The following is a 15170-nucleotide window of genomic DNA, read 5'->3' as shown; positions in this document are numbered from 1 at the left end:
GGATGACCGTTTGGCTTCAGTGTCTCACCCAGGACACATCCAGGGACTTGTGATCCCCAGGGGTAAAGGTGCCCTTCTTTTTTGTTCCCCTTAGAACATTTCTGGAAAAAATTTAAGAAATGCACAAGCTCAGTCAATACTAAAAAGAAAGTAGAACTTCATACATTTAATAACGTAGAGATCTGCAATGTAATTTTTAATAGCATTTTATTGAATTCTTATTCTGTGTTATATCCTTAACAGGAGCTGTTTATATATAAAATCTCATTTACACCTTGTCATGGCTTTTGATCCCCATTTCATGGGAGAGTAAGGCTCAGGGAGGATGAGTGTCTATCTCAAGGCCACACAGCTCTGAACATCAGGCTGCTGCGTTGGGAGCCTGGGTCGGCACAGGTAGACGTGCTACTGGCACTCTGGGCAAATGATCTGAGAATTTTAAGAGAAAGGAAATTAGAGCTGATACAGTGTCCCCACAGCCAACAAGACTGTCTCTAGGGGGACTGCAAACATGTGTTTGCTGAGCACCTGCGAGGGGGCCAGTAGCTAAGGAGTGAAGGCAGGGGTTTCCACAGGTCCATGGGATTCCTGGGCTGCACAGCACCCGGTGTGGCCCAGGGGGGCAGGGGCCCTGTGGCCCCTGGTGCTGGGCCCTTGGAGCTGTTGCTGCAGAGGATGGTTCATTTCCAAGCTCGACCCCAGGAGAAACTCTGGGTGAGACCCCCGGTCTCTCACTGTTACTGCCACAACGAGTAGGTTTGAAAATCAAGTAGCAAGAGTGCATGTGGGTGACGCTGCGTATGGAAGTCAGGATCCTGAAGTAATGTTTCACGGGCCGTGGCGGAAGACAAGATTATTTCCTATCACAGAGAGGAATGAAGTCATGTTTTATTACCCAGGACAAAGTACTTTCACCCGTTAGCTGCCAGGGAAGGAGGCCGGGAGGTCAGGTTCCAAAGAGCAACGGGGATTCTCTCCAGCCCTTGGGTAACAGCGTCCTGCCGGGACCCCTTTGGTGGAGGCCTGGGCCCGCACTGCTGGGTTCTGGTTCTCAGGTTGACCTGGAAACCTTCATGTTTACAGAACTCATCGTCTTTTCTGTCTCTGCTCTGCTGAAGGGCCTTCTCTGGACTGGCCTCTTGTTTCTTCTCCACAGGCACCTGCACCAGTCAGGGGCCCTGACCATGGATGCCCTGCAGGACCCTGCCCCAGACCCCGTGGACGGCATGGAAGAGGACATTGCTGATAAGGTCGGCCCCGGGGTGCAGGGCCGGAGGGAAGGCCCCCTACTGATAACACAGCCAGGTCTTAGGGCGCTTGTGGGTGCTGCGGCATCATGGTGCAGGCCACGTGGGGTGAGGGGTTGGGTGAGGGGTGGTAGTGGTGCCATCAGGGGCTAATTAGATCCTCCACCAGTCCTGACATTGTCCAGCAAGTTTCCTAGAGGCCCAGTGGCCATGGGATGGAAGGGAACATTTCCTGGTATGCGCGGAGCGGGAACGGAGAGGTCAGATGTGGGCCCATCCGGGTGCACTGACGCTCAGAGACTCCCTTCACCTGGACCCTGGAGGCAGGACCTTCGGCCGCTCAGGGTTTCAGGGTGGTGATCACAGAGCCAGACCACGTGTGGAATCAGAGTTCCCAGAGAGGCCCTGTGGGGTGGGTGCCTTGGGACCAGGCAGCCTCGCTGTGGAAGCGGCCCCAGACTTCTCGAGGGCCAGCTCAGCAAGAGGTGAAGAGAAGGGGTGGCAGCACACCCTTACCTCCTCCCGTGCCCCCAAGCTCATGTCCTCCCGTCCCCCCATGCTCACCTCCTCCCCTCCCCCATGCTCACCTCCTCCCGTCCCCCCATGCTCACCTCCTCCCATGCCCCCCCCTTGCTCACCTCCTCCCATCCCCCCCCTTGCTCACCTCCTCCCATCCCCCCCCCCCCGCTCACCTCCTCCACTAAAGAGATGGATCCAACTCCAGCCTAGTGGACACTACCCCCGAAACAGTTGGCTGGGAATGCAGGCTGTCTTGCATCCCGATTCTGAAGCCGTTGTGTCACTCCCCAGGTTGTCTTCCTGGAGAAGCGGGTGTCGGAGCTGGAGAAGGACACTGCTGCCAATGGGGAGCAGCACAGCCGGCTGAGGCAGGAGAACCTCCAGCTTGTGCACAGGTGAGGCAGGAGGGCCTCCGTGGTCATGGGTGCCTATCAGTGTGAGAGCCCACTCCTTGCAGCCCTCTGCACCTTACAGAGCAGAGTCTTGCTGCCACTAGGGTGTGGCTCACCTCTGGAGCTGTCCCTCCACCAGCTGCTGGGAGCCAGGTCGGGGGGCAGTTCCAACTCAGCACTCTCCCCTGACACTTGTCAGGCTCCAGAGGAAGGTGTAAGGGGAGGCACCACCTCACATCTCGGGAGCAGTGAGGCCCGCACCAAGCACCTGGTAGAGACTGGCCTTCGTGGTGGTGGAGGCCGCGTGGGGAGAGGGGCACTGGGACTCTCTGATGGGGGCCCCGAGTCGGGTCCCCGATTCTGAGAACCCATCCTGACCCTGACATGCCTGGAATGGACTTGTTGCTGTGACAAGTGCTGTATTTGGGGCACGTGCATCATCCCCTGTCCCCTTCCCTGTGACCTGTGAGGTGGTGCCACCACTGTACCAGCTCACAGGGGAGGACACTGAGGCACCGGTCACTTCAGAGACAGCACGTAGGGGCTGTGGAGGGCAGGGCCCCCAGAGCCCCCTGCACTTGGGAGCGGGACCCACCCTGGAAGCATGCGGGTTCTTGCAGCCACTTAGCAGCACAGATGAATAGACTGACAACTGCTGACCGACGACGCACAGTCTGGCCCGATTGGGTCCCACACTGAGGAGGACAGTGCGTCACTGGGGGAGTGGCGTGACCTGCCCCACCATTGTTCTGTCTGGGTTTTGGAACGGGTCGTGCCATGTAGTCTCACGCCCAGTTTAAGGGAATACATTTTTCGTGCAGCATAGGAGCTTGGCTCAGGAGCCTCAGTTCTCTGGGCTGTGCCTGCTTGCAGCTTGGTGTCATGGGGACACAAACAGATGGTGGGGAGGCCCCGGGGGCGTGAAGGAGGCTCTGCCATACACTCTGTGACCTCAGGCGAGGGCCCCTCCCCTCGCAGCCTCCGTGTGCTTGCCCCTGACACAAGCAGGTGGACTCCAAGTGCATCCAGCAGGTGTGCTTCCAGCAGGGCTGGACACAGGCCCGATGCCCTCACTTGGCTCCTGCTGTGAAGCTTTCATCCTGGACGGCACTGACTTTCCTGACCTTCCTCCAGTGTTGGGCGGGCAGTCTGCTCTTTGGAGGCTGAGTTAGAATGAGTTGTTACTGCAGACGTCACCCATACGTCACTTACACAGTACAAGCAGGTCGTCTGTGCAGTCAGGAGCCTGGGCTGGACACAGCGCACTGTCCAGGCTCTCCCAGCAGGGCCTGCCTGCGTGGTCCTGCTGCAGAACTGGGGGTAAGGTCAGCATGCTCGCGGAGGGCCTTGGTTCTAGCACTGAGCCAAGCGTTTGCTGCATCTCTGGAGACCTGCGTTCCCCTCCCTGTCCGCGTCCAGTGAAACCTGGATGTGCCACCACACTCATTTCTCCAGCTGTCTGGTGAGGCTCCATCTGATCTCAAGGCACTTATCAGTTATCCATGTATCATCAGTTATCCACGTCTGGAGTGGAAAGTTCACGCTCTGTGCCCCAGGGCCTGGCACGTCCAAGCCTGTGGGTGTTTCTTGGGCTGTTTCCTGAGTTCTCCTAAAAACAACATGCTTCTGCTGCTTCGTGAGGGTTCCCAGGGTTCACATTGTCGCCAGCCTGCTGCATGGCTACTACCCCTTTACCAGCACCCCGGCAGTCCCACACCGGTTCCCCTGCTCCCCGGCAGTCCCGCACCAGTTCCCCCTGCTCCCCGGCAGTCCCGCACCGGTTCCCCTGCCTCCCGGCTGTCCCACACAGGTTCTCCTGCTTGGCTTTTTTTTTTCTTTTTAAGATTATTTATTTTAGAGCGAGAGGGAGAGAGCACGAGTGTGCATGAGCAGGGGGTGGGGCAGAGAGAGAATCTCCAAGCAGACCCCTCACCAAGTGCGGAGCCAATGCTGGGGTCAATCCCAGGACCCTGAGATCATGACCTGAGCCAAAACCAAGAGTCAGACGCTTAACCTACTGGGCCCCCCAGGCACCCCTCGTGCTTGGCTTCTTGCTTTCTGGATCCCATGTTTTCTTCTTTTCTTGCTCATTAATTGTCTGCGGAGAGCACCCCCGGATGGTTGCCTGGCGGAGAGTGCAGAGTAGGTTCTGTGAGGCCACGTGTGTCTGGAGTGTGTCCGTCCACTGATAGTGTGGCTCGGTCTGGAGCCATAGCTGGAGGCAGGGTTCCAAGGAAACTGGCAGGCAGGCGCTGGTGCCCTCTGTGGGTTCTGGGCTCTCACCCTGGATGCTGGGAGGGCCTCGTTTCCTGTGCTGGCACATGGGTTCCAACCTTTAAATCTCAAAGATACCCCTTAGCTTCGGGAAGGTTTTTAGAATTATTTCTCTGTACAGTTTGTTCTTTTTCTTTTTTTTTTTTTTTTTTTTTTAATTTATTTATTTGAGAGAGAGAGAATGAGAGACAGAGAGCATGAGAGGGAGGAGGGTCAGAGGGAGAAGCAGACTCCCCGCCGAGCAGGGAGCCCGATGCGGGACTCGATCCCGGGACTCCAGGATCATGACCTGAGCCGAAGGCAGTCGCTTAACCAACTGAGCCACCCAGGTGCCCCTGTTTGTTCTTTTTCTTTATCTGTCTGAACTTCTGTTGATCAAATATGTTAGACCTTCTGGAAGTTTCTTCTCATTTTCTTTACTTTCCTGTTCTCTAATTCCGTCATTTCCCTCTTTTTAAGCAGGCTCCACACCCAGCGCGGAGCCTGACACAGGGCTCCATCTCACGACCTGGACTTTTAGCTCAAGAGTCGGACGTTGAACTGACTGAGCTGCCCAGGCACCCCATTTTCCTCTTTTCAAAAATGTAGGGGCGCCTGGGTGGCTCAGTCGTTAAGCGTCTGCCTTTGGCTCAGGTCATGGTCCCACGGTCTTGGGATCGAGCCCCACATCTGGGTCTCCGCTCAGTGGGAAGCCTGCTTCTCCCTCTCCCACTCCCCCTGCTTCTGTTCCCTCTCTCACTGTCTCTCTCTCTCTCTCTGTCAAGTAAATAAATAAAATATTTTAAAAAATAATAAAATAAAAATGTAATATTCTTGGTTTTCTCCTTCAACTCTTACGGAATTTAAAATTTTTTCTTCTCATGTTTTCAGTTTCTAAGAATCACTTTCTAAATCTCCTTCAGATGTTCTGCTCCTATTTCCCTGGAAGTGGTGTCTTCGCTCTGAGGTGTGAATTACAGGGCTTTCTCCTGTGAGGGGTCCTTTTTCTCTGATGGCTTTGGCCGCTTTATGTCGACTCCTTTCCTATGGAGTCTGGTGATCTTTGGTACTCTGTTCACCCTTAGGTGTGAGGCACCAAAAAGAGGTTGAGAAGCCCTGTGTGCGTGGACAGCTTGGGGGTGTGGGCTCTGTGGGCAGGGCCTGGAGCCCTTCTCTTTGGGATGGTCAGTTCCTGTCTCTTGCAGGCGGGTGTGGTGATCTGGAAGGTGCCAGGGTCAGGGCCCCCATGTGAACATTCCCTTTGTCCGCCTCCTCGCTAACGCTTGCCCTTGCCTCTGCCATGGGTGACCTGCGTGTGCAGCCTGAAGTGTCGTTGCAGGGTCCTCTTGGAGGCGGGCGCCTGGTGGGCTTGTGCCCCTGGGAGGGCTCCTGCCCACATGCTGGGATGGGGGTGAGCGGCCTGAAAGCGACGGAGACCACGGTTCGGAGGCCCTGGGTGCCGGTGTGGGAAGCAGAAGCGGTCTTGGGGGCACAGCCTCTGCTTCAGAACCGTCCTTGAGCAGAGCTGTGGATGGGAGTCTCACCGCCTCTGCTGCCCCTCCTCCAGGTAGGCGCTGGGGCTGAGAGCAGAAGGCCTCTTACCTCCTCCCCTTCGCCTCCACAGAGCCAATGCCCTCGAGGAGCAGCTGAAGGAGCAGGAGCTGAGAGCCTGCGAGATGGCGCTGGAGGAGGCCCGGAGGCACCGAGAGCTCCTGTGCAAGATGGAGCGGGAGCGGAGCATCGAGGTGGAGAGCCTGCAGGCCAGGTGGGGTGCGCGGCCTCAGCAGCTGCCCCACCCAGGCGGTCTGCTGTCTGGGAATGGAGCTGCTTTTTTTTAAAAATTAATTAATTAATTTATTATTATTTATTTATTTATATTTATTTATTTTTAAGGATTTTATTCATTTGAGACACAGAGATAAAGAGAGAGCATGAGCAGGGGGAGGAGCAGAGGCAGAGGGAGAAGCAGGCTCCCCGCAGAGCAGGGAGCCCGATGCGGGGCTCGATCCCAGGACCCTGGGATCATGACCTGAGCCAAAGGCAGATGCTTAACCAACTGAGCCACCCAGGTGCCCCTGGAGCTGCTTTTAGAGAAAGGGGGAAACCCACTGAGGAGAGCTGTAACACTGCTCAAGATCAGAATTCGAACACAGACCCTCCACGATGTCATTTTGAGTCTCTCTGCTGTCCATGTTCTCCCCATCAGAGCAACGGTCCTTTTTGAGACTTGACAGGAGTCCCTTTCTGCTTATCTGGAGTTAGGAGCCTTTGAAGAGTCAGGAGAAGTGGGGAAAAACAGCACATGGGTGTGCGCACCCTGCAGGAAACACGCAGTAGAAGCTGGAGACTGACAGCAGCCCCCACGCAGGCTCGCGGCTGGAGGGGCAGCACAGGGTGCTGTTGGGCAGAGCGAGCCCGCACATCTCCCAGCGGGGAAGGGAAGAGGCCACCTGTAGGCAGACGCTGTGGGTGCTGCTCCGGGGACAGCCAGGCCTGGGCAGCTGGGGGACCTTCTTTCCTGGGCCTCGGCACAGTGTGGTTCAGTGTGTTCCTCGTCTCTGTGTGCTGGAGCCTCTCCCCTGCGGCTCTGAGCAGGACAGCAGCCTGGAGGGGGTGATGTACACCAGGTGTCATGAAGCCCTCGGGGGACAGGGCAGGACTCCACGTCAGTGCTTCTGAGCAGACCTGCTGCCTGCTCCTTGTGGCTGGATCCTGTCAGCCTCCTGCAGTTACCTGGGGCTGGAGCGGGGCAGGTCAGCACCCTGAGGTCAGCCCAGGACAGGGGCCTCTGTAGTGTGGCCCCAGCCCACTGTGATGCACAGGAAGACCCTTACTCAGTACAGGGGACCGCAGAAGGCGACAGGATGGACAGGACTGTGGAAAGGAGAAGGGGCTCCTTGGAGAAGGGGCTGAGTCTGTGGCTGGGATGGGAGAGAAGCCAGCGGAGCCTGCAGCATCTCATCGTGTCAGAAAGTAGGGAAGTGCTCAGACAAAAGCACGTATCTACACACAGCGATGGGGCAGCTGACAGGGCTCCTGATGGTCAAAGCTGGACCACTTTGAGTAACACGCTAATAATGATACTATTGGACCATAACCCAGAGCCCAACTCAGTGTGAGGACTGGCGAAGACGTGGAGACAAGACACGAACCTTCCTCACAGAGGAATTCCCGATACGTGGAGATGCCCCTCCCGGGGTGGCGCTGAGTCCTCCCTCCCCTGGGGCACGGGCCGGGCCCGGTGACGGGCTTCCAGAGGACAGGGAACACACGGGAGGAGACACCTGGAAACACACCTTCACCAGTTGATCCAGGTCGGCATCGCCGGCGGCGAGTCATGTGGACTCAGGCACCCAATCGGATAACACGGGCGCCTCGCCTCTGTGACCCATCTCATCACCAGACAAACCCAATGTGAGGGGCATCGGACCAAATATGGGACCAGAACTGCTCAAAACGACCAAGGTCATGAAAAGCTGGGAAAGGCCTCCAGACTGCCACAGACCAGAGGGGACAAAGGAGACGAGGTGGCAAAGTGCAGTGTGGCCCCGGGAGGGGCCCTGGGGTGGGAAGGGGCACTGGTGGGAAATCAAATGAAGTCTGTGGTTTGGTGACTGGTATATCCCAGTGTGGCTGTGTGGCCTGTGGCAAAGGCACCACAGTGATGAGCAGATGCCATGCGGGAAGCTGTACGGGGCCGGGGTCCACAGGGACTCTGCACTATGTCTACAACTGTTTTGTAAACCCACAAGTATCCCCAGACCCAAAGTGTATTTAATAACCGTCCTGGCTTAAGGAAAAGTTAGGGCCTAGAGTACTGAAGTGGTGCGTAAGGACTGGGGCGTCTTGGGGAGCCTCTGTGGGTCCCGGGTGACTCCTGGTGGGGCTGCCGAGACAGTGGGCCTCCCTTGCCTCAAGGAGGCACATTTCCTGGGTATGAGGTCCCAGCCTTGTTCTTGTGTCTCAGGCTGCAGCAGCTGGACGAGGAGAATGGGGAGCTGAGGTCGTGCACACCCTGTCTGAAGGCCAACATTGAGCGCCTGGAGGAGGTGAGTGGTCAGCTGGGAGCGCTGAGCACATGGGGCCCAGCTCTGTAATATGTGGGCATGAGATCAGCCAGGCTAGCTTGAGCGCGTTCTTCCACCATCTGCAACTGAGGGGTTCTCTAAAGCGGGACAGCCACACAGCCAGCCAAGGGTGTGACCACAGGCCAGGAAGCCGTGCTGCTCTAGAGAGCAAGCTGATGGCCCTGGGCCCACAGGCCCCATGGGGTGGGGACAAGGACAGCTTGGGCCTGGCCGTCACTTTGTTGGAAGATGTTGGTCCCTGCCTGGCTTCCCAGCTTTCCCACAGACGCGGGATCCTTGGGTCCAGAGGTTCAGCTGAGATGAACCTGTGGCTGAATTCAGGGCCAACTTCAGCTGGACCCCTCATGCCCTGTCCTGCAGGTATTCACTGGAAAGGCCTCTCCATCCCCATCCTCCCCTCCCTGCCAAGTGTCCCTGGGAAGCTCTGAACCCTGAGGACATCCAAGACCACATGGGCTCTGGCTCCTGTGAGCAGTTCCCGTGGAGCAGCTGTGGGTCAGATCCTGCTCTTGCATAGGTCGTCCCTGCCCTGCCTCCCCTGAGAAGCCGTCCCTGTGTCCTGTGCAACCAGCCCCTTCCGGAGCACCACAGGCCCACCTGCCTGCGTGGTGGTCAGGGTCAGCATGGCCCCAGAGGTGTGTGCACCTCTGCCATGATGGGGTGGCTTAGACGCAGCCTTTATGGACTGAGCCAGGAAAGCTGTGGGAACGGGGCGGCAGGCAGGCATGTCCGTAGCAAGTCTCTTGCTTCCACAGGAGAAGCAGAAGTTGCTGGATGAGATTGAAGAGTTGTCCGTGCGGCTCAGTGATGAGCAGGAAAACAGGAGGAAGCTGGGGGACAGGCTGAGCCACGAGAGGCACCAGTTCCAGAGGGACAAGGAGGCAACCCAGGAGGTGAGCATGTCGCCCTCTGTGTCCTGAGACCCGAGGCCGGGAACCGTGTGGTGACGTGCTGGGCAGGGCTGCTGGGCGTGAGGGGTTTGTCATCCTACTTGGAAATGGCGCTCAGACTGACCCAGAGGTTCCGAAGCTGAGGGCTGAGCTAGTCCTTGCCGCCCGGGTGCCTGGAGCCCTGTTCACCCCGAGGTTGCCCGCAGCTGATCGAGGACCTGCGCAAGCAGCTGGAGCACCTACAGCTTTTCAAGCTGGAGGCCGAGCAGCGGAAGGGCCGGGGCAGCAGCATGGGCCTGCAGGAGTACAACAGCCGCGCACGAGAGAGCGAGTTGGAGCAGGAGGTCCGCAGGCTGAAGCAGGTGCGGGCAGACACACCCCTGTACCCTGCAGAAACTTCCAGGAGCCCAGCGTGGGGCGGGGCACATGCGAGGGGGCGGGTTGCTGGTGCCTGAGCCAGAAGCCACTCTGGCCAGTCCCTGTGCAGGCTCAGCCACCAGTGGGGTCACGGCCCCAGGAAGGACGCTGCTGTCGTGTCCCCCACCCAGGATAACCGAAACCTGAAGGAGCAGAATGATGAGCTCAACGGGCAGATCATCAACCTGAGCATCCAGGGCGCCAAGAATCTCTTCTCCACATCCTTCTCGGAGTCCCTGGCTGCAGAGATCAGCTCCGTCTCCCGAGATGAGGTAAGGCCCATCCAGGCCCGGCCACCCAGATGTGTCCCAGTCTGTGCACCAAGCCAGCACTGACGCTGCTCTTCCCGCAGCTCATGGACGCGATTCAGAAGCAGGAGGAGATAAACTTCCGCCTGCAGGATTACATTGACCGGATCATCGTGGCCATCATGGAGACCAACCCATCCATCCTGGAGGTCAAATAGAGGCAGGAAGGCCCAGCCTGGTGGGCCCAGGACCCCACCTGCACCCAGGAGATGGCCACGGCGCGCGCACGGCCGAGACCAGTGGCTGGGCTGGGGTGCAACAACGGGTCTGCAGAGGGAGAAGAACGGGAGCCCTGGGACCGGGGCCCACGCAGGAGAGGGTGGGGCCGGGCCTGCTCTCTGCAGAGATGCGGAGACTACGTCTCAGGCTCTAGGTGAGCCCTTCTGGGAGCTCCCTCCCGTGTGGCAGACCCCTCTGCAGCCCTACCCATCAGGAAAGGAAGGAAGGATACATCCCCACCGGGGTGCTGCCGTGTGCATCTGCTCAGGGCCCCTCACCCGCACGGCACAGAGGCCCCAGGACCCTCTCGCCAGACGTGGTGATTTGGGAAGTACAGGCAGGCGAGGCGGTGTGCGTCAGGGTCTGGCTAGGAGCTGCGGGGGTCCCAGCTTTCCTGGGGCCGTCACCCATCCAGAGGGGGCACTTCAGTCCAGCCTCAGATACTCCCGTGGGGGCTGGGGCAGGAGCCTCCCCTCTGAAATCAGGACTTGAGAGTCTCCCCACGTGGAGCATGCTTTCCGGACAGGGTGGATGTCACTGGCTGACCCCAGGTGCAGGCAGCATCCTGGTGAGAAACTGCCTCCCTGTCCGTGTGGCCTCCCGGCCTCCTGGAGTCCCCCTCCCTGGGCAGATCTCAGCTGCCCCAGGTGAGTCCCGGTTTCCTAGGCAGAGTCCACGTGTCTGGAAGCACGTTTCCTCTGGGAGTTTGAAGTTGTTGAAGTGGCCATCCTTCCCTGAGCTGGGTTTTGCAGGTTCTCTCCGTACAGAGATCAAGAGCAGAGAACAGGGCCCTCCCGGCAGCGTGGGGGCTCCTTGCCTGGCTCTGTGCCCCCACTGCCAGGCCCCGCACCATCGTGGGGGCTGCACCCTGAGCCTGAGCACCGGCCAGGAGCCCCTGGGTGCTCCCGGGTGGGTCAAGACCCCGCACACAGACTGTGTGTGCGTGCGTGCGTGTGCGTGCGTGCGTGTTGCCCTGCGTCCCTCCATCCTCCATGTGGCCCACCTTCTACACTAAGATTTAAGACGTTGCCTCGTATTGTACATTTTGGGGAAAGCCTTGGGTGTAAATCAGTGTAAACTTGGAGGAGAGATTTTTCTATCATGTAGAGTAGGTATTTTTTATAGATTGAAGGTTGATCAATTTTTTAATACTTCCAAGAGAGAAAACTATCTGTGTATACACATAAAATATATATATATGTATGATAATAAATACTGGAACTCTGCTTTCCGTGCCCAGCCCTGCCCTGGTGACACAGACGTGGGTCTGCTTCTGTCCATCACTCAGCGGTCCTGTAACTGTAAATATGAATTGCCAGGAGATGTTTCACACAGACACCCAGGCCTTCTACTTGCACAGTGACTCTGTTTCCTTCCCCTTGAGAAAGACTCTTCAGGCAGAGCAGTGGTGGCCTGGATGCTGAAGGGCAAGTCCAGGACAGTCTGGCTGAAGATTAAAGCTGTCTATACACACAGAGGCCGGCCTCTTCCTCCGTGGGGTCTGGGGGCTGGGTGGGGTGCCATGGGCCTGGCCCCCCAAGGTATTGGGGGGGCTGTGTACCATGTGAGCTCTGCAGGAGACCTGGTCAAGCTGACCCCTCCCGGAGGTCCCAGGGTTGCACCTCCAGCCTGGACCCCCAGCAGAGCTCAGCCGAGGGGCCCTCCTGGGGTGGGGCCATGTGATGGGGCCTTTGGGGTCACAGGTATTCACGGTAGGACATAGCTGAATGCAGGCTGGGCTGAGGGGTTGCATCCCAGGTCTGGGACTCGATGTCCCCGTGGGACATGTAATCAGGGATGATGAAAAGGCCTGCGGGGGTCATGCAGATTACCCAAACTGAAAGCACATGCTCTGGCAGGATTTGGCTTGAAGATGAGGAAGAAGGTCGGGCTGGGTGGCCAGGGCTGGGGAGGAGAGCTCAGCTACCACCGTCGTCACGGGGAGGACCGTGAGAAGGTTCTTTGGGTAAGTGGGCATATGTAATTTGAAGTGGGAGTTGTTAGCCAAAGTCCCCAAACTTGATTCCCCAGCCCAGGCATCCACGGGAGCAGCAAATCATGCATTTACCACCTCCCTCACACTGAGCTAGCTAGCTGCATGTTAGAGACAAATGGACCAACTGAGGCCCACAGAAGGCCAAGGACCCCACCCCTAGCCACCCAGCAGGGCACTGAAGGGGCTTGACCCCAGGTATGCTGGCCTATGGGGCCAACGACCTGAGGGCGGTGGTGAGTGGACACGGCCTGGCTTGTGGTGAGCAGGGGCCCCAGGACTCCAAAGGGTCACCAAGGTCAGGCCTGGGAGACCTGGATGCTGTGTAGGTTGCAATGAAGCGGGAACCTGGGGGGCTGTTGGGGTGTGGACATGTCCAAGGCCAACTTCCTGCCCAGAGCCACCTCCCGGCTAGTTTTCCGGGGTCTGGAGAGTATGTAAAGGTCCAGGCTCCCACCTGTGCTCCTGATGCTCCATGCAGGTACTTCCCTAAACAGGCAGACCAACGCGTTCTCGTTAGCAAGCCCATCAGTGGGACTTGTGCCCAGCTGCCCACAGGTGGGACCGGCACAACTCGTGGACCGGGATGGATGGCATTGTGCTGTGGCTTGGGGTGCAGGCTTCAACCCCAGACTCCTGTTGGAGCTCTGCACATAGGGCCTGCTCAGCCCTAGGAGTGCCAAAGTGCTGCCGTGGCAAGTTCAGGTCAGTGAGGGTCCAGGAGAGCCTGGTCCCCAGCCTGGGCGCACTTGGTGACACCCGCCTTCCACCTACCCTGTCTGCCCGTCTGGAGCCTGCAGGGCCCATCTCTGCCTAGGAGAAGCTGAAAGTGGGGAGGGGGCCTAGCTCCATCAAGTGTTTCATTTATGCTCTTAAACGTGGGGGCCTATCCATAGTCTGGCCCCACCAGCAGCCGATGCTGAGATCCCTGCCCTGGCCCTATGAAGGTCCCCAGTCCAATGGGGAGACACAGTTATCCACTGGAACACGGTGGGGCCGCAGAACACTTGGAAATCCACCATAAATGGAGACGGCAGTGCCCACTGCCAGCCAGGAAGGGCCCCCCGGGGCTAATCCTGTCTCAGGTCAGCTCATGTTGGTAGAGGATTGCTTGAACCTTCCAAGTCTTCGTCAGTCCTGCGTGATGGAGGAGCACAAAGCAAGGAAGACAGCTACTGGTGGGTGGGTGCATGGCTGTCGTGGTTCAACTGTCCCTCGAGCACCGCCCAGCCCTTTGCCTTGGCCCTGCTCCAACCAAGCCATGCTGAAGGAAGGGTGCCCATGTTTGCTCCCAGCCTGGCTGCCCCAGCACCTGCCCTTCCACCTGCTGGCAGTTCAGAGACCTGCAGATGGAGGCCCTGGGAAGGGCCCTTACTTTTTACCTTATATGAGCATTTGCTGTCCTGTTTAAGCCAGGCATGGGGGGTGAGGGGCGGTTCGCAAAGCAGGCAATGATGGGTCATTCCTTAAAATTGGCCAGAGCACAGGTTGCACAGCTCTCAGCACAAAGGTGTCCTGCACTTGACCCACCTTGGCCCCAGCATGCATGTCCCACCCCTGAGGGTCCCTGAGCCCAAATCCCATTAGAATCTCTAGTCCATGCTGAGAACAGCACGGGCACACGGGGACGCTCGAACCAACGCACAGGGCTTTGTGTCCGGCCCTTCCCAACCCTTGGTCAACTCCCTCCTCTCGGACACGGAGCAACTCCAGTCCTGAAGACTCCTCCTGAGGCCTTCTTGTGGTGACTCGGCTTCTCCCCCAACAAGAGGCCTTGGCCCCTTTCTGGGGAGGGCAAGAATGCTCCTTACCCCCGTGTAGGCTGTGGCTCTGAAAAACTGCAGTGAGCAGACAGGGATCTCAGCTGTTTCAGCTGCTTCTCTTGTTGGGAGGTTACAGGGCTGTGGACACCAGTCCAACAGCCACCCTAGCCAGTGTCCATTGGAAGGGGCAGGGAAGGGGAGCTGTGGTTACTGAGCCCTGCCGCGCCCCCCCCCCCCCCAGGAGATGGCCCTTGACTCTCTCCCATCATGTGATTCCACAGCCACACGAGGTCAGAGGCCACATGTCACCTTCATGCAGGTGAGGAAGCGCAGGGCAGGCCAAGTCACTCAACAGCTCTCTGTCCCCACAAGCTTGCTGCTTAGAGCACTCAGGAAGCAGCTCCATCCCTGCTGCAGCATCTGGAGAGTGAAACAGGTTTTCCTGGGGTTTGGTCTCCCGGGAGCACTGAGCCCTGTCCCCGTAGGTCCTACTGAGGTTAGCTGACTTTCTGGGCACTGGAACAGACATGACCCAGTCTGGAGGGAGAATTGGGCGACAGCCACTCTCCCTGAATCCCTCTTAGCTGACATGCCTTGCTTCCGGGTCTCCTGCATGACCAGTGCCTCCCCAGGCTCCCCAAGTGCCCCAGAATGCCTCCCCTCTTCCCGCTCTACAGCCTCCCTGTGCTTCACTTGCATCTGATAAACCGCCTTCCTGCATGTCCTGCTGCAGAGGGGCCTCCAGTTTCGTGACTGCTGGTTGTGAGTGACCTCAAGCTGCCCAAAGGGAACCTAACGGGAGACACTGGACCTAGGAGGCTCTTCTGTGAATTTGGCGAGGGAGGGTTCCTGTTCAGAGGCCCCGGCGGAGCAACACCGCCTTCCCAGGTTTAGGGGTCTTCCTGCCGGGCGCCGGGCTGAGCGCTCCGTGGATGGTATCTCATTTCGTCCTCTTTTACCGAGGAGGACACCGAGGCCCACAGAAGTAATGTGACCGCGTCCCGCTGTGAGTGCCAAGGCCTCGTCTCCACCCAGGTCGGTCCCACCAAAACTGGAGCTGTGGACCACGAAGCCTTGAAGA

The 15170-nt window shown here is 58.2% G+C and overlaps 1 protein-coding gene across 1 annotated transcript in view; it reads left to right on the top strand.

Moving 5' to 3' along the window:
• RAB11FIP3 (RAB11 family interacting protein 3) overlaps window positions 1-11808 on the top strand; it is an 85715-nt gene extending 73907 nt beyond the window's left edge. Inside the window, exons 7-14 of the mRNA XM_036083487.2 lie at window positions 1157-1250; window positions 2058-2161; window positions 6036-6176; window positions 8379-8460; window positions 9255-9392; window positions 9596-9751; window positions 9938-10078; window positions 10159-11808. Coding sequence (XP_035939380.2) covers window positions 1157-1250; window positions 2058-2161; window positions 6036-6176; window positions 8379-8460; window positions 9255-9392; window positions 9596-9751; window positions 9938-10078; window positions 10159-10272 — 970 coding nt within the window. The 3' untranslated portion in view covers window positions 10273-11808. The remainder of the gene's footprint in view (window positions 1-1156; window positions 1251-2057; window positions 2162-6035; window positions 6177-8378; window positions 8461-9254; window positions 9393-9595; window positions 9752-9937; window positions 10079-10158) is intronic.
• Window positions 11809-15170: the final 3362 nt, after the last annotated feature.

Source organism: Halichoerus grypus, chromosome 6 (genome assembly GCF_964656455.1).
Source record: "Halichoerus grypus chromosome 6, mHalGry1.hap1.1, whole genome shotgun sequence".
Taxonomy (NCBI): Eukaryota; Metazoa; Chordata; class Mammalia; order Carnivora; family Phocidae; genus Halichoerus; species Halichoerus grypus.
This window is presented reverse-complemented; position numbering and strand designations above follow the sequence as displayed.